Here is a 19,816-nt window from a genome sequence, read left to right as displayed (position 1 = left end):
GCGTGTTGACATCAGTACGCACAGAGTGCATGGCGGTATTGGGAATTTTGCAATACCGGTATTGATTTTTCAAAAACCGGGTTCCCGGTTTTTCGGTATTTTTGCGGTATTTCTTTAATTCATCAAAAAAGCGCTAAATCCTTTATAACCAACAATTTAAACATTAAAAAAGTCACTATCATTTACATTTAAGTTTCCAGTGATGGAATCCAGACAGACACGGAGAAACTGGAAGCAGTTAAAACTTTCATTAAAATTAAAAAGCATTATCGATACGACACTGCTACCGTGTCTCACGTATGAATGCCAAACGTGGACTTACAACCAGACAAGACAGAGGCAAGACAAAAAATCCAGACCACTCAAAGAGCAATGGAAAGAAGTATATAATAGTAAGTAATACGTTAAATAACAAAAATAAAAGATGCTCTGCAGTACGCTCAGAGACTAAAATGAAAGTAGGCCGTAGGCTAGTCATCTCACCAGATACGACGATAATCGATGAAATATCAACTCAACAAAATGGATTATGGAAGTGACCGCATGGCGTGAGAAATAGAGCTAGGCCGCCAGTGCGCCAAGTGGAAGGAGCAGGACGAGATTGCGGCCAGCGCAGAAAATTGGCTTATTACTATCCATGTCCGAGTAACTTTTCAAGCCTATACACCGATATAAGGCTATCTCCTATAGTCTATCTTACTGTGTATGTGTCCCATACACATTCTAAAGTATTATCACTTAGTTTTGTTACACCCTGTATAATGATGTTTATAAGGCTGGTATAAATAGTCAGTACTCAAGATGCGTCTCGGTCTCAAGACACGGTTCAGGCTCTGTGATTGGTTGGCTGTCAAAATTTGGACCAATCATAGAGCCGAACCGCGTTTTGAGACCGAGATGCATCTTGAGTACTAACTATTTATTCCAGCCTAAGTAGGATTATTATAAACAACATTAATAATTGGAAACGCACTTTCTATCGTTACCTAGTAACGCGAGAACAGACACACACAGAGATTCAGACGTTTTCCAACGATCATAAACTTATCTTTACTTACATAGTATAAAATCATATAAAATGTATAAAAACACATCATCTGCCCGCCGCTATCAGTCTTCTCAGTACACTCGAAGAGATACATACCATCATGATGATTTATTTAGGTAAGTGTTTTTAATTTTGATATAATTTAATCAAACCTCTAATTTCGAAAAATCGGTCAAGTGCGAGTCGGACTCGCGCACGAAGGATTCCGTACCGAACCAGAGCAAAAATAGGCTGAAAATTGTAATTGTGTTTTTTTTTTGTACGGGAGCCCCCCTTAAATTTTTATTGTATTTAATATTATTATTATGTAATATTAAACTGGACGTATAAAAAAAGAATGTGTGAAAAATTCAAGTGCGTACCTCTTGCCATTATTGATATAGAGCTAAAAGGCGTTTCACGTTTGTTGTATGGGACCATAACTTTGACCGTAACTTTAACTTTAACCACGCCTCTGGTGCAACCCACTCTTAACTTAAATAATTAATTTATATGATAGCGTTTCTTACTTAGACTATATATCAATTTATCAATACTGCGCCCGCGCCATAGTCCCACGTACCTTGCCAAAAACAATGGCGATACTCTTCAACATAAAACATTAACATCTCTATCTTTTTTTTCAGGCGCGCTCGTTCTCGCCACATACATATCGGCATCCGCCGCTCTGCCGCCCTGCGTATGCACCCGCGACCTCAAACCGGTCTGCGGCACCGACGGCACCACCTACAACAACGAGTGCCTGCTGGATTGCGCACGCACACGCGGCAAGTCCGACCTCGCAGTCGAGAGACGCGGGCGATGCGACTTCCCTGACATCCAAGGTGACCCCGACTCCTGCATATGCAGTACCCTCGAGCTCAAGCCCGTATGCGGCTCCGACGGCAAGACCTACCCCAATAGCTGCGCAATGGACTGCCAGGCCCGCGCCAGGGGGGTCGAAATCGTCAAAACCCACGATGGCGAATGCAGACAGAAGCGGGAAGTAACCCTTCAGGATTACCCCTGCTTGTGCACCATGGAGCTCATGCCGGTCTGCGGCTCCGACGGCCAGACCTACCCCAACCAGTGCGCCATGGAGTGCCAGGCGCGCGACAGCAAAGTTGACATCGTCAAAGACTACGACGGCGAGTGCGAAGAGAGGCGGGATAGTCCGAACGACTGCTTATGCACGATGATTTACATGCCAGTATGCGCGTCCGACGGAAACTCCTACCCCAACAGTTGCGCCATGGATTGCGAGGCGCGCGCAAAAAGCGTACAGCTCGAGAAAGTCCACGACGGGGCATGTTGATTTAAGAGGGACACTGTCAAAGTGGCCCAGTCTTAGGCGTGTGATACAATAAACGTTTTACTTTTATACCGTTTTCAATTTACTTTTGATTGTTTACCATTAGACCTTCTTTTGAGGTGCAGTGATCTTTTAACAGATGTTACCACTTACCGCCTTATGTAAAGCAACCACCTTCTTTGAAGTAACTAGACAGCGGTTGATTGGCCGAGAGTACTGTCTCTACTCGGTAGGTGTGATCATAGCAATAGGAAACTCCTAAGATCTTCCCAGATCACAGCACGGCAGTGCTCCAGCCAAGCTTTTTAGCAAAGGCACGGCCGTAGCATACTTTTCTCGAAGCGGTTCGCGGCTTTTTCACACCCCCTTTATCTTCGATGTTAACAAAGCTAGGGATTTAGAATTTCGGTGACTAGGAGCAAGTATTAAAACTATCTTAACCTCCAAATTACATTACATTTCGATAAATAGTTTAATAGTTACGGATGATCAAAGTTACTACATTTTGTCACTCACTGACTGACAGATCATCAAAATTCTAAGGTACTTCTAGCAGACTAAGAACCTTGAAATTTGGCAACAAGGTAGGTCGTTATCCACAATGAAAGGAAAAATTATGAAACTGGCCAAGTGCGAGTCGGACTGGCGTACATAGGGTTCCGTACCGTAAATTTGTATGGGAGCCCCTCTTAAATCACAAGTTTATGTACTTTTTATTACTTATTATGAAAGTTGAAATACAATTAAGTATTTTCTGAAATTTTCAAAAACCTTACTTTTAACATTATGGATATAGAGCAAAAAAGGGCAAAAAACTTTAGTTGGACTAAGTATTAGCTTTTATAGCGACAACAAAAGTACCTACATAATTTGTAAAAAATAAAAATATCTAGCTATTGCGGTTCTCGAGATCTAGCCTCGTGACACACGGACGGACGACAGACAGATAGCAAAGTCTAGACTCATTAGGAATAGGCTCCCGTTTTCATCCTTTGGGCAAGGAAACCTAAAAACTAAAAAGTATTATATAACTTTATTAAATAAAAGAAAAGATTTTTATGTTTGTGGCTTTAGCTTTGCAAGAACATTAAAAATGAGATTCGACATCATAATAATTATTTTACGTACAAAAGGAAAAATAGTGTTAACAAAGTTGACAATGAAACTATGATAATTAAATTCGATTAAAATATAAATGAAATCAGAACTGCGAATTACGATGTACACTCCATACGGGATATAAAGGTAGTGCTACACCAGCTATCGAGCGCGATAGGTGGACACCACCTAGCACTCCCTTTATATCGCGGTATCGCTTGTTTGCGGACTATAATTATTATAGTTTAAAAAAATCTGGGATAGGTCGTAAATCGTAATACTCAATCGAAAGTAACATCGGTGCACGAATAACCTCCTGAAAGTTCAAAAGTTGTTGGGCTATCTATTATATCACCTACCTGTTATTATCAATTAATTTTACGACCTTGAGATTGAAAATGGGTGCTAAGCTAAGTACAGAAAAGTTTTAACGTGACCTGAAAAGAAAAGAAACCTTAAAAAAAGAAATGAAATCCCACCAAAACATTAAATGTAAAAAGGAGCCAAGCAAAATATTACATAGCCATGCAATATAAGTATCTATTTTAAAAAAGTTTTCAGATCACATTCAAGCCAAGCCTTCAACTTATTTTGCAATTTAAATCAACATTCAGTGAATTTATCAATAGTTTTCTTTATTTTATAATTATTATAGTGGCTTGGCAATGAGCACTAGAGAAATAATCAGCGACTGATTGCATTTATTGGGTACCATCGTCCACATGCGTCGTTACATACTAAAAAACACTTTACGCTTGCCGTTTGTGTAAGTATGAACTACCCTAAATATGAAGTTTTATATTTGTTTTTCTTGTGCTCATTGCCGAGCCACTATAATAATTATAAAATATTGCATGGCAATGTAATATTTTGCTTGGCTCCTTTTTACATTTAATGTTTTGGTGGGATTGTACTTACGTAATTAGTTAGCGATTGCATAATAATTGAGAGTCGATACATGAAATTACTTTATTTAGTATTCACTTTGATTAGTGCGAATGCAGGTATTTAGTGCAGGTGATTATAGTGATTAGGATAGAATTAAGAACTTCCACTAATCAGTCGCTATCCGCACTTGCTTTCTCCTGATTACTAATCACAGCTGCATTTATCACTAATCAAAGTGAATACAGGCCCTTATGGCCTGTATTCACTTTCATTAGTTCAAGTGCAAGTGACTAGTAATTGAGGCAGTGGAGCGCAGGTATGTAGTGCAAGTAGTGTCCAATTCTTATTTAGTGGCCTACTTAGTGGCTCTATTTAGTAAATTCAGTAGTAGCTGTCAACCAGCGATTGTTTTTTTGTCAACCAGCGAGTACGGCCGAACATCAACAAGCGAGCTTGCAATTGCAAGAAGTTCTCAAAGAAGTATTAAATGCGGTGCTGTTTGATACGGGAACTCTTTTGGAAGCTGAATTTGCAAGACCAAGAAAAATATGGGATTAATAGAAGTCTTTGCCATTTTTTTTTTGCAAAACAAGACGAGCGTCCGAGTTTCAAAAATACAACTGCCATTTTGATTTTTAATATTCATTTTATTAAAAACTATTTAACCATAAAGTATTTATATAAAACTAGATATCGCCCGCTATGGAGTTGCGGCAAAAATTCGTGTATCACGCGGGAACTGTGCGATTTTTTCGGGATATAAAAATATCCTACGTCGTTTCCCGGGACTCAAGGTTCTGAGGTTTGAGCGTGAAGAGGTAACTGACACAGAGAGGCACACATTCGCATTTATAATATTAGTAAGTATAGATTAGTATGGAAGTAATTATTGAAAGGGTGTCCTTTCGTACTTTTAATATATAAGGGCGCGTTTAAACGTGCGCGTGTTCTACTATAGCGAATGGGAAAACACGCGCGCGGCCTGCTCGCAAGTTCTGCGCGGGCTCAGCGCGTGCCGCGCGCGTGTTTTCCCATACGCTATAGTAGAACACGCGCAGAACACGCGCACGTCTGAACGAGGCCTAATATAATTATAATATCTAATGGATTCACACCACGTCATTCTGGCCCCATGCTAAGTACCTGAAGGACTTTTATTACGCGTACCAGACAACGGAAATATAATATTTAATAGTTTTATACTAGACTAGATGACGCCCGCAACTCCGTTGCGCCAAAAATCGTTTATCGCGCGAGAACCGTACATTTTTCCGGGATAAAAAGTATCCTATGTCCTTTCCCGGGACTCAAAGTATATTCATACTAAATTTGAGCAAATTTGGTTTAGCAGTTTGGGCGTGAAGTGGTAACAGACGTAGACAGACAGACAGATAAACAATATAGACAGACAGACACATTCTCATTTATAATATTAGTATGGAAAGGTAAGTATACATATTATATTGTTTAATATTTTTATTATAAAATCATGCACATAATATATTTTCATACACATCCAGTCTCCAGACCCGGGAACATTGAAAACGTTTTGTTCCGTCGGCGGGATTTGAACCCGCGACCCCCGGCTTGAGCTGCCACACACTCAACCAATTGAGTCACAGAGGTCGTCTATTTATTTTGATAAATTAAAAACTTACTTTAAATTGAAAGAAAAAATAAATTAGGTATAGTGATAATTATAACTATTTAGCCCCCTCTATTTCCATTGTCCCCAGTATGAATTCAAAATTAATCAAAAAATTCAAAAATGATCCATATTATTTACTGGACCAAGAGCCTGTGACGGCCGGCCTGGCCGGCGGCAGCGGCGTTCCTCAGTTTCGGAAAGCTGTATTTCAACATTCTGAAAACATTTGCTTCAAATTTATTCAGAAATAAAACAATTTTTATTTACTATTTTATTTATTTATCTGAAGGTCTACCTGATATTTGAGAAAAAATAAAGCTCAATTTCATAGCTGGCAGGCACGCTGCGAGCGAAGGGAGGAAGGGCGCGCGGGACGTGGGTACTCGCACTTGGACTCGCAAAAAATAGAACACGCTTTTAATCACGTTACTACGCAGCTGACTAGTCACTTGCACTGATCAGTCGCTGTCCACACTTACTTTCTCCTAATAACTAATGACCCGCACTAGTTACCTGCACTTAATCACTAATCAAAGTGAATACAGTTCTAATCACGTTACTACGTAGCCGGCTACTCAGTACTCACTTGCACTAATGAGTCGCTGTCCACACTTACTTTCTCCTAATAACTAATTACCTGCGCTAATTACTTGTACTTACTACTAATGAAAGTGAATACGGGCCTTTAGAGTAAGTAATATAAAGTATAGTACCTACTCTTTCCCTTTATGATTTACTTCTATAAAGACGATTTGTCTATGATACGACTCGAATCTTATTCGGGTCCTTTGTTTTGGCGCCCCTAAAGATGGCGATTTGGCGCCCCTAGAGAGTAGAGGATGGCGCCCGTGTGCATTGCACATATTGCACATAATATGGTAGCGGGGGCCCTGCTTATACCTACGTATTGACCTAGCCTCTAGGTCCTAGAGGCTAGAGCCAATTAAAAAGCGAAAACAATATTTTTATTATCAATCTTGTTGTTAGGCAGTAGGGCTGCAATATGAAAACTTACCACTGGCGCCGGCGGGTGGGTGCCACTTATACGGGAGTTACACCCCTTGGGAATCTCGGGATCAACAGGAATTATTATTGAACATTTTGTAACTCTATAATTACCATGCCGTACAAAGATATTTCGTAATGTTTCGGCACTAAACTATATTACACAGAATAGGTATTCTTTTGACGTTGAAAGTATTATCAGTTATCAGTAAGTACTTAGTTTTGTTACGAAGGTAAGTAGAATTATTATATACTAAACAACATTTATTGGAAACGCACTTTCTATCGTTTCCTAGTAACGCGAGAACAACAGACAACTGTTTGTTCACGTACTTGGGTATTCACAGACGTTTTCCAACGATCATAAAGTTATCTTTACATAGTATAAAATGTATACTAAAGTATATAAACACATCATCTGCCCGCCGCTATCAGTCTTCTCAGTATTGTATTCGAAGAGATACATACCATCATGATGATTTATTTAGGTAAGTGTAATATTTTTGATATAATTTAATCAAACCTCCGAATTGAAAGGAAAAGGAAATACAAAAAAATCGTCCTTGATCATTGAACCTTTGTTGTAAAATGTATAGGAAGGTATTTCCGCCAATAGTTTGCTCTATTTCCGATATTAAAAAATGATATTTTACTGATTGTTTAACATAATAGTCTATTATGTTAAACAATAAGTATTTTTTTTTATTATGAACTTCATTAATTTACTAAAAATGAAATAAAAAATTCGTAACGTTGCCTTAATTTCAATTTTTAATTTAACTAAAAAACCTTTATTTAAGTATTGTACGGGTCTGTACACCTTACACGCTGATAATGAATGATGATTGATTATAGAAACAGCCGTACTCGTAGTATAACTGTTTATTGATACACTAACAAAGGTACAATGATTAATGATATAAGAATAAGTGCTATAAGTATAAGTGATATAAGATTAAGTGCTCGCGTATTATAGCAGACACACGCCCGCGTATTATATATAGGTACACAAAGATAATGATGAGTATAGCAAAAATTAAAACTTTACGAAATCGTTTAAATATTGAGATATTTACAAAATTGATAAACTAATTATTATGCTGACCTAGGAATGCGCGATGCTTGCATCGTACAAGTATAAATTACAAAAACTAATTTCTACATAGTTTACAACATGGCTCCCTGTTCTAATATTGTTTTGACAACTTTTAGTAGTAATGCTCTTGTTTTGGATACAAGAATAATAAGTGATAACATTAGATCAACCGTGGATCACGGCCGCAGACCGGTTTAAGGTCGCAGGTTGCCGTTGACAGATTGACGCTTGCAGGCAGGGTTGCCAGGTCGCTAAGCCGAAAAGCCGGACAAAATAGACAACTTGGCCGGACATTCGTATAAAAAAGCCGGAAACTTTTATTCAATCTAAATTCACAGTATAGCAATACGTTCCTACTTCCTGTACGAATTTTCTGTTTTATTTAATCAATTTAACATCTGATTGATAAAATATTACGTCTCGTTAGATGTAAAACAGTCTGAAATTAGTAGGATTTTCATGTAAAATTATAGATTCAAAGCTCTACAAAAGCCGGACACCTATTAATTTTGGCCGGACACGCAACCAAAACGCCTGACTGTGTCCGGCTTTATCCGGACGCCTGGTAACCCTACTTGCAGGGGGCCTACCACGACCTTTCCTAAAACTATCATGTTTCCAGAACACTTTGTTGTAAGATTACAATAACATTACCGTACTCACTTTTTAAATATAATTTTACTAAAAAAACAGTAAAAAATACAAAACATTGTTAAATCCGCTCTGAAATATCAACTTTTTTAAGATCGAGACGCTAGTAATAAATGCTTACTGTCAAACGGTGTCGCTTAGTATAAGCTGGTATTAGAGGTGGTGGTAGGCCCCCAGTTGTGACGTACCGCCTATAGGTAAGCGTCCACGGGTCGGTATCGTACTGTTACATCCCTAGTTAGTTAGTACATTCCGTTTAACAAGCATTTCTATTATTCCTCGATATTTTTCCGTTTGCGTTGCAGTTTTCGTTTAGTACTCATTCTACTTCAATTTATCGTGCAGTTAGATTCTGGAAGCCGGGCAAGTAACGTGTGGGAAGTCATAGCTTAAAGTGTAACTAATTTAATTTTGGGTTAATAAATTAGTTGGGGTGAACTTTTGGGTTTTTTTTAAAAACTGACTTAGAGGGTGCTGCAAAACAAATTGGTGTCAGAAGTGTGCAGTAATTTGATCCCGTAAAAAGTCTAGAAAAATTAGACCAGGGATCACGAACCCGTGGCACCCGTGTTTTAAAGTTTTTTGGTCGACGGTAAGACTCCGCCACCGAAGGCGCGAGCCCGCACCACGTTTTTGGACGACAGTAAGCCTCCGCACCTCTGCGCGAGCCTGCTCCAACCGGTTCACACACTCGGACGACGGTCAGCCTCAGGCCCTAGCCTGAGCCCGCTCCAGCTACAACCCCACGAGGACTTCGGTCTGCCCCAGCAGTTTCAACAGCGGTGCTGTGCTGTCTGAGCCGCTCCAGTCTAACTCGCCAGGGCCACATCATCGGCCCCCAGCTCCGGGTAAAGCGTAGCCTCTGCACGCGACTCCGGCTCCACTCCAGTCTCCACGGCATGCAGGTTTTCGTCGTGTTCCTGTGAGTGTTTTCTAGTTTTTCTAAATCCTCTGTTTCTACTAAATTCAAGAAATCGTGCTAAATCAAAAGTGCTAAATCTATAAAGTGTTCTAAATCGTGAAGTGAATTCTAAATCTAAAATTTACAAACTCTTAAAACTAAAATAATTCTAAATCCTAGTTTATTCTATTTTTAATTTCTAAATCTTAATATATTTCAAATTTTAATACAAGTTCAGCATAACATAATTCATAATGTCAGTCAAAGGAGAGTCATCTAAAGACAAAAATATGTCCGAAAAATTAACGCTTTCATTTTTAACTAAATTTATTAAACCTTATTCTGGTGACAGAGAGTCACTTCCTGCTTTTCTCACAAACTGTGAAAATGCAATGCTTTTAGCTAGCCCAGAACAACAATTAATTTTATGCAAATTTATTATTTCTCAATTAGAAGGCAAGGCACAAGTCGCCTGTAGTTTAAAAACATTTTCAAATTGGGCGGAATTAAAATTATTTTTACGCTCAACTTTCGGCGAAAAGAAACACGCAACTCATTTATTATCTGATCTCCAAAATTGTAAGCAAATGTCCAATGAGGATGTCATAAAATATTCACTAAGAATTGAACAAATTTTAACTCGAATTCAATCTAATATTCATTATAGTTGCGTAGACGAGAATGAACTTCCCGGTCGAATTGCGGCTATGGAAGAACTCGCTTTAAATACATTTTTGTTGGGCTTAAATTCTTCTATTTCTATTATTGTTAGGTGTAAAAATCCTAAAACCCTCAGTGATGCAATTCAATATGCCACTGATGAGGAGAAATTATTCAACTTATCTAAAAATAGCACTAGGGCTCAAAAACAGTGCTCTATCTGTAATAAATTCGGACATGGCTCTTCTGAATGTTATAAAAATAAAAAGCCTAATTTTCAAAAATCTTATCATGTAAATCCTCAACGTAATTTCAATTCTAATTCAATTTTTTCAAAAAAACTCTTTTCCAAAAAATAATTCTATTTCTATGTCTAATAATAATTCTAATTTTAATGCTAAATCGTGTAATTATTGTAAAAACGTCGGTCACACGATCATGGAATGTCGTAAGCGTCAATTTAATATGAAACGCCGCGTAAACGCTGGCAACGCGCAACGTGACGACGGTCATATTCCTTCACATACATGTGACTTTGAATATAATGCTAATAATGATCATCAGACTCAATCCAAGCACGATGATTTAAATTAAAAAGGATTTTGGTTCCGTGTCTGCCAAAATCCAACGTTAATCATAAGGACACGATAATATATTCCAAATCTTATTCTAATTTTCCTAATTTTTCATCTCAGCCACAGATGCTGAGTCCATCTCAATCAAAGTTATTGAGTCCACCTCAACGAAAAACGTTGAGTCATACTAAATCTTCTAATCCTTCTAATTTTTCATCTCAGCTACAGATGCTGAGTCCATCTCAGTCAAGGTTACTGAGTCCATCTCAACGAAAAGTGTTGAGTCATTCTACATCTTCTAGTTTATCAAAATCTTCATCTCAGCCACAGATGCTGAGTCCATCTCAGTCAAAGTTACTGAGTCCATCTCAGCCAAAGATGCTGAGTCCACCTCAACGAAAAACGTTGAGTCAAACTAATTTTTCAAATTTTTCTAAATCTACATCTCAGTCACAGTTACTGAGTCCATCTCAGCCACAGATGCTGAGTCCATCTCGACGAAAATCGCCGAGTCAAACAAATTTTTCTAATATTACATCTCAGCCAAAGATGCTGAGTCCATCTCAACAAAACATGTTGAGTCTATCAAATTCTTCTAAATCTACATCTCAGCCCAAGATGCTGAGTCCATCTCAACAAAATAAAATGTTGAGTCATAATTCATCCCAAAATTTGGGTCCTACTAAATTTTCATCTCGATCAAAGGAGTCGAGTCAAATAAATAATACATCTCTGTCAAAAGAGCAGAGTCATTTAAATTTTAATGGCCAAAATAATTGCCAAATGTGTAAGAATAATTCTAAATCAAAAAATGTCTCATTTTCTAACTCAATTAATACTAATTCGTCTCAATCGTCTCAATCGCCTCAATCGTCTCAATCTAGTAAATTAATTTCTACTAATTCTAGTTTAAATAATCCTAAATCTACATCTCGGTCAGATGAACCGAGTCAAATTAATTTTAAGGACGAAATTGTCCAAAATACTAATTCTAATAAGTCAATTAAATCTAACATAAATCCTAGTTCTTCTAAATCTATATACGAAATTAATAATTATTCTAAAAAGGTATCATTGCCACATACTTATTTGCAATGTAAGCATGCACCGGGATCGGGTATGCTATGTTTTCTAGTTGATACGGGATCAGCCATCAGTATCATTAAGGGGTCCTGTCTATTACAAATTCCAGATCTTTCACATGAAATCGTTAAGCTAAAAGGCATTAACAGTTCCGAAAATCCTGTCGAGACATTAGGAACTTTTCAACTAGAATTTTCTATATCTTTCGAAAAATTTAATTACAAGTTTCATGTGACAAATGACGACATAAATTTAGCCAATTATGATGGTATTATCGGTAGCGATTTTTGCAATTTCTTTAAATCTAACATTGATTATTCTTCTAAATCTATGACTATAAATAATCATTCTATTCCTATTGTTTACACTCAGCCAACATATATCATTCCGGCTCGTGCGGAAGCCTGTATTGAGTGTACTGTATCAAATTTCTCGCCCGAGCTTTATCATAACAATGAAGCTCTAGTTCTAGATCATACCTTAAGTCAAGGTGTTTATGTCGCTAATTGCATAGTAAAGGTCAAACCTAATGGGAAAGTGAACCTTACTATTTTAAATACCACTGAGTCCGATATCGAAGTTAAAGATTATCACGTAAAATTAACACCATTCGAAAATGAATGTCTAAATAATTATAAAAATTGTATAAGCATAAATTCTATTTCTAGTTCCAAGTCAAATCGCGTAAGTCAAGTTTTAAATTTAATTCGCTGCTCTCATTTAAATAATGAAGAGAGAAAAGCTCTCTTAAATTGCGTCTCGTCTTACACTGATATTTTCCATTTAGATGGCGAGCCTTTAACTTGTACTAGTGTCCTTGAACACAGTATTAATACAGGTGACACTCCTCCTATCCATGTTAAATCCTATCGTTTTCCTGAGTGTCACAAAGAAGAGGTCGATTCCCAAATCCGTAAAATGCTAGATCAGAAAATTATTAGGCCTTCTTCTTCGCCTTGGAGCGCCCCAGTTTGGGTAGTCCCGAAAAAGATAGACGCTTCTGGCAAACAAAAGTGGAGAATTGTCATAGACTATCGTCGCCTTAACGACGCCACTGTTTCAGAGTCTTATCCACTGCCTCTTATCACAGACATCCTAGATCAGCTAGGTCATTCAAAATATTTCAGTACCTTAGACTTAGCAAGTGGCTTTCATCAGCTTAAAATGAGTCCTAAGGACGCCCCAAAAACGGGTTTTACAATTAGTACTAATTCAAGCATGTCTGGACATTACGAGTTTACCAGAATGCCTTTTGGGTTGAAAAACGCCCCAGCCACGTTCCAGCGGTTAATGAATACCGTATTGTCAGGCCTACAAGGTCTAGATTGCTTCATTTATCTTGATGACATCGTTATTTTTAGCCAAAATTTACAAGATCATATTACAAAATTAGAACGTGTTTTTGACAAACTTCGACAAAGCAATTTAAAGCTTCAGCCAGATAAATGCGAATTTCTTCGACATGAAGTCGCTTATCTTGGTCATATCATCACCGATAAAGGTGTCACTCCGAATCCTGATAAGGTCAAGGCCGTTTCCCATTTTCCAGTTCCCAAGAATCCTAAAGATATTAAATCCTTTTTAGGTCTAATAGGCTATTATCGCCGTTTTATTGACAATTTTGCCAAGTTAACTAAGCCTCTTACGTGTCTCTTAAGAAAAGATGCTGTTTTCCACTGGAATGCGGAACAGCAACAAGCATTCGAATTTTTAAAAGAAAAATTAATCTCTGCTCCTCTTCTCCAATATCCCGATTTTTCTCAATCTTTTAATGTTACTACAGATGCTAGTAATTATGCTGTAGGCGCAATTCTATCTCAAGGTCCTATAGGCAAGGACAAACCTATAGCATACGCCTCGCGAACTTTAAATAAGCCTGAAGGCAATTATTCTACGACGGAAAAAGAACTCCTAGCAATTTTATTTGCTGTTAAAACTTTTAGACCATACTTATATGGTAATAAATTCAAAATCGTCACGGATCATAAACCACTTGTGTGGCTATTTAATGTAAAAGATCCAGGTAGCAGACTCATTCGCTGGCGCTTGAAACTCGAGGAGTATGACTACGAGATTGTTTATAAACAAGGTCGTCTCAATTCTAATGCCGACGCTCTGTCTAGGTGTCCGGTCAATGCTCTTAATATAAATAACTTAAATAATTTAACATATGAAAAATACTTCAAAAATCAATTTACTAATCAACTTCCAATTTCTAATACTATTATTGAAGAATGTACTCAAGGTTTACATTTATCTAAATTAAATAATATTGCGTGTCCAGTTTCTCTAGATTTCGACAATTCTATTCCGCATTGCGAAGAAATTTTATCGCAGCTAGAAAATGCTGACGAATTACTAAATTCTGAACGTGAGCCGTTCACAATTAAACATTATAATTTTAAAGATAAAAATTACTATTTCCTTTTTACTAAAGTTCATCATTTTGATGAAACTCATTATAACGATATTTTTAATCTCTTAATTAAATTAAGAAATATTTTAGTCGATTGCCAAAATATTACGGATCTTGCAATCTCAGATTTTTCAGATCCATTTTCTAAGTTATCTTATACTAAAATTTATAATATGATTTCCTATATTTTTCACAATACTAATATTAAAATTTGTATTTACAAAAATCAATTAATTTATCCTACTCCGGTAGAAGTTCCTAAAATTTTAAAGGAAAATCATGATTCGCCTATTGCGGGTCATCCAGGTTCTCAAAGAATGTATAAAAGAATTAAAGCCAGTTATTACTGGAAAGGAATGCGCTCTGATATTGAGCATTATGTTAAAAAATGTAAACTTTGCCAAATCAATAAGCCTTTACGAAAATCTAACAAAGCTCCAATGGAGATCACTTCTACTTCTACAAGGCCATTTGAGAGATTAGCTCTCGATATTGTAGGCCCTTTGCCCGACGCGGGTTTCCAAAATTTTAAATTCATCTTAACATTACAAGATGATCTTACTAAATTCACTAGCGCTTATCCTATGGTTTCGTCTACTAGCGACGAAATAGCTCGAAATCTTGTTCATTTTATGTCTCTTTTCGGATTTCCTAAAACTATTTTAACAGACTTAGGTACACCCTTTACGTCTGATTTATTTAAACAATTAACTGAAATTTTAAAAGTAAAAGCATTATTTACTACTCCTTATCATCCTCAAACAAATGGCGCACTAGAACGCTCTCATGCAACTTTAAAAGAATATTTAAAATCTTTTGTCAATGAGAATCAAAACGATTGGCATTGTTATTTATTTACTGCTATCTTAGCTTATAATACGACGCCGCATTCTTCTACTAATTTTACGCCACATGAACTATTGTTCGGCTATAAACCTTCTATTCCTAGCTCTTTATACGAGAGTAATAATAATACTACTTATAATGAATATATTCGTGCTTTACAATATAGAATGCGCTTTAGTCGCGAAAAAGCAATTCAGAACCTTATCAGTAGTAAAGAAAGGTCAAAACAATATTACGATTCTAATTCTCGCGAAGTCTCTTATAAGTCAGGCGATATGGTGTATTTAAAACATCATCATAGATTAAGAAAAGCCTTATCTCCGATATGGAAAGGCCCATATAAAATTCTTAAAGTTCATAATAAACATAATGTGACTCTACAAATAGGTCGCAAAAATGTCAAACATCATACTAATGAAATTAAGCCTGCCACTTCTTAGATTTCTATCTCTATGTTATAAAAACATATTTCGTCTCTTTCTTTTCAGAATATTATGCTGTCATGGCTTTTGCCGCAGCGACGCGGAGTCGAATATCATTCCTATATCGCATAGTCCAGGAATCTATTTTGAACCTGTTACTTATGTTAATTTTTATAATGACTATTGGAAAGTTGTTACGCATATCGATTTATTTTCTCTTGAGCCTTATTTAAATAAAATACAAAATCTTTTATCTGATACAATTGATATTTGTAACAAGATTCAATCGCAAGATTTAAATTTTTGTAAAGACATATCTAACCCTATCGAGGTCTTGATTCATAGTAACAGTATTAAATTACAATCTTTGTCTCATATTATTTCCGATCATAAGACTACTAAAGTCAAACGGTCACTAGAATTTGGTGGCGAAATTTTAAAGTTTTTCTTCGGCACGTTAGATGCTGATGATGCTAGAAAATATGATGCTGCAATTGAGTCTTGCAAGAAAAGCGAATCTGAAATGTTTCATTTAATGCGTGATAATATACACGTTATAAAGTCTACAATTAATAATTTTAATAATACTATTTACAAGCTCAATCAAAATGAGATGAAATTAAATACGCAAATTAATAATATGAATAATATTCTTTCTAAAATTACGGATACAGATAATCTATTATTATACAATTCTAAATTAAATAATTTACTTAATATTATCGAAGGTTCTTTGCTTACTATTTCAAATTTACTAGATACCACTTTAAATTCTATCTTATTCTCTAAAGTGAATGTTTTACATCCTAGTGTAATTAGTCCTATAAGTCTCTATAATGAGTTAATTAAGCATAGTAATCAAATAAGTAAAAAATTGGAGTTTCCAATCTCTCTTAGTATAGAGAATATTCATATTTTAATCGATATTTCTAAACTTAGTTCCTATTTCTTAAATAATAAAATAATTTTTATTTTACAAATTCCTTTAGTCACACCTGAAAAATTTATGGTGTATAAAAATATTCCTTTGCCAACGCCTCACGATGATGTTCATAATACTTTCGCGTTAATTCAACCCTCTGACTCATATATCGCCTTGAGCGACGACAGACTGCATTATGCTATGCTGAGCTCCATAAATGATTGTAAATTAATAACTAGTAATTATTCTATTTGTGAATTGTTCAATATTTACTCTTGTGTTAGTAATCCAAATTGTGAATCAAAAATCTTAACCGAGGTCACACTTTCGTTGCCCTCTGAATGTAATTCTAAAATTTTATACGGTAATATCGATATATGGCAAAAGTTACAAAATAATAAATGGATTTTTGTACAGTCAAAACCAAATAAATTAACTATTCGTTGTGATGATGAAATTAATGATTTTTCTATCCAGGGTACTGGTATTGTTAAATTAACAGCTGATTGTGTCGGCTATTCGAAGACTGTGCAATTGTTGCCAACCAATTCTTATTCTTTTATGATTAAATCTCCTTTAGATATAAGTTTTGATATTACCGAGGACGATTGTTGTAAGAAGGACATATTTAATAAAAGTTTACCACATTTATCTCCTATTTCCTTAAGCAAAATAAATTTAGACTCTTTAAAATATGCCTCACATCAAATGGACAATTTAGAAAATGAAATTAATAATTTAGAAAAAGAATCTCATTTTATTAAATATGGCCAATATTATTCTACATTTACTTATATTTTAATTGTGTCTCTATTTTTGTATTTTGTGTATAAGATTTTCAGATGTTTTAAAAATAAAAATTCAATGAATGAGTCAGGATGTTGCATTCAGATTTTCAATCAATGTAATAATAAGAAAAATATAAGACATAAATCTAAAATTTCAAATTCTATCGAGATGACTCAGATTTCATCTTCAGATGAAGAAAGGCAATCTATTAAATCCTTGCCATTGCAACATCGTGCAAATATTTCTGATAAAAATCAATCTTCTTCTAATAGAAATTTAAATTTTTAATTTCATAATTTTGTCTCGTTTTCAGTTAATAATTTTGTCTCGTTTTATTTTCAATTTCTTTATTTTTGTGAAGTCTACGATTTTTCTATTTTATAACAATGATGTTTTATTATGTTGATATTTTAATGATGTTTTTAATAATGTCAATGATGTTCTATTTTTAGATATTTACTTCCTATTTCATTTGTGTTTTGAATGTTTTATATTTCTATGTTCTGTAGACTTCGCACACTTTACGTCTCTATCTTTTTAACTTCGCTTATCTTAAAGAGATAAAGCTTCGTCAAAAGGGGGGAGCTGTTACATCCCTAGTTAGTTAGTACATTCCGTTTAATAAGCATTTCTATTATTCCTCGATATTTTTCCGTTTGCGTTGCAGTTTTCGTTTAGTACTCATTCTACTTCAATTTATCGTGCAGTTAGATTCTGGAAGCCGGGCAAGTAACGTGTGGGAAGTCATAGCTTAAAGTGTAACTAATTTAATTTTGGGTTAATAAATTAGTTGGGGTGAACTTTTGGGTTTTTTTTAAAAACTGACTTAGAGGGTGCTGCAAAACAGTACGCAACGGAGGCCTCGCATCAAACGGATATTTTTTTCACAGTAGGTACGTCCGCTGAATCGGCAGCGTACGGATTACCGACTAGCCTAGTAAATGAATGCTCAAAAGGGGGGTGTGGATGGAAAAGTCGAAATCAGAAATTTTGTCTTAGGAACTTTGTGTGGACTAATTTGAAGATAAACATACTGGCTAGTCGGTAATCTGTACGCTGCCGATACAGTGGACGTACCGTAAAAAAAATATCCATTTGATGCGAGACGTCCGTTGCGTACGATACCGACGTGTGGACGCTTACCTTTACGTAGTACGTCACAACCAACAACTGCAAGCGTGATAAACTGTTGACGGCTGCTGTCGACTGCCGTCGACACGTGCAATCGTCTACCGTCGACTGCCGCCGCGCCGACGCGTTCCGCCTACACGTGCCGTTCGTCTGTAAGCGCTGTTAGAGCAATTTATCAATACTGCGCCATAGTCCCGCGTACCTTGCCAGAACTAATGGCAATACTCTTCAACATAAAACATTAACGTCTCTATCTTTTTTTTCAGGCGCGCTCGTTCTCGCCACATACATATCGGCATCCGCTGCTCTGCCGCCCTGCGTATGCACCCGCGACCTCAAACCGGTCTGCGGCACCGACGGCACCACCTACAACAACGAGTGCCTGCTGGATTGCGCACGCATACGCGGCAAGTCCGACCTCGCAGTCGAGAGACGCGGGCGATGCGACTTCCCTGGCATCCAAGGTGACCCCGACTCCTGCATATGCACCCTCGAGCTCAAGCCCGTATGCGGCTCCGACGGTAAGACCTACCCCAATACCTGCGCAATGGACTGCCAGGCCCGCGCCAGGGGGGTCGAAATCGTCAAAACCCACGACGGCGAATGCAGACAGAAGCGGGAGATAACCCTTCCGGACTACCCCTGCTTGTGCACCTTGGAGCTCAGGCCGCTCTGCGCCTCCGACGGCAAGTCCTACCCCAATCAGTGCGCCATGGAGTGCCAGGCGCGCGGCAGCAAAGTTGACATCGTGAAGGTCTACGACGGTGAGTGTGGAAAGCGGCGGGACAGTCCGAACGACTGCATATGCACGATGGATTACAGGCCCGTCTGCGCGTCCGACGGAAACTCCTACCCCAACAGTTGCGCCATGGATTGCGAGGCGCGCGCAAAAAGCGTACAGCTCGAGAAAGTCCACGACGGGGAATGTAGACCTAAGAGGGACACCGTCAAAGTGGCCCAGCTCGACCCCTGCGTATGTACCAAAGAGAAGAAGCCGGTTTGCGGAACTGATGGGAACACGTACTCCAACCCTTGTTTGCTGAGATGCGCGAAGCAGGCGAAGTCCGATCTGGAGATCCAGCACAGAGGCAGCTGCGAGACTGTCGAGAGAGTCCAGGAGGTTATTCCAACGAAGCGAGATCCTTGTACCTGTAATAGGAATCTTGAACCGGTCTGCTCGACCAGCGGTGAAACTTTCTCCAACGAGTGTCGGCTGCAATGCGCCGGCGCGCAGTTGGCTTACCAGGGACCATGCGATGGAGTCATCCAACAAGTGGTCGTGGTAGACAACTCCTCTTAGGCGTGTGATGATGCAATAAACGTTTTTACTTTTCTACCGTTTTCAA

At 37.4% G+C, this 19,816-nt stretch overlaps 2 protein-coding genes across 2 annotated transcripts; both read left to right on the top strand.

Annotated features, from left to right (window-relative positions):
• Positions 1–1,058: 1,058 nt before the first annotated feature.
• On the top strand, positions 1,059–2,424 carry LOC121735499 (serine protease inhibitor dipetalogastin-like). Its single transcript, XM_042126345.1, has 2 exons — positions 1,059–1,164; positions 1,675–2,424. The coding sequence occupies exons 1-2, from the start codon at positions 1,149–1,151 to the stop codon at positions 2,340–2,342; spliced, it is 684 nt and encodes a 227-aa protein (XP_041982279.1). The 5' UTR covers positions 1,059–1,148; the 3' UTR covers positions 2,343–2,424.
• A 4,961-nt stretch (positions 2,425–7,385) lies between these two features.
• Positions 7,386–19,816, top strand: LOC121735488 (serine protease inhibitor dipetalogastin-like). The gene is made up of 2 exons (XM_042126333.1): positions 7,386–7,466; positions 18,737–19,816. Exons 1-2 carry the CDS (start codon positions 7,451–7,453, stop codon positions 19,768–19,770), a joined length of 1,050 nt encoding a protein of 349 aa, XP_041982267.1. The 5' UTR covers positions 7,386–7,450; the 3' UTR covers positions 19,771–19,816.

Source organism: Aricia agestis, chromosome 17 (assembly GCF_905147365.1).
Source record: "Aricia agestis chromosome 17, ilAriAges1.1, whole genome shotgun sequence".
Classification (NCBI taxonomy): domain Eukaryota; kingdom Metazoa; phylum Arthropoda; class Insecta; order Lepidoptera; family Lycaenidae; genus Aricia; species Aricia agestis.
The sequence above is the reverse complement of the archived record's forward strand: the minus strand, read 5'-3'. Positions and strand labels throughout refer to the sequence as shown.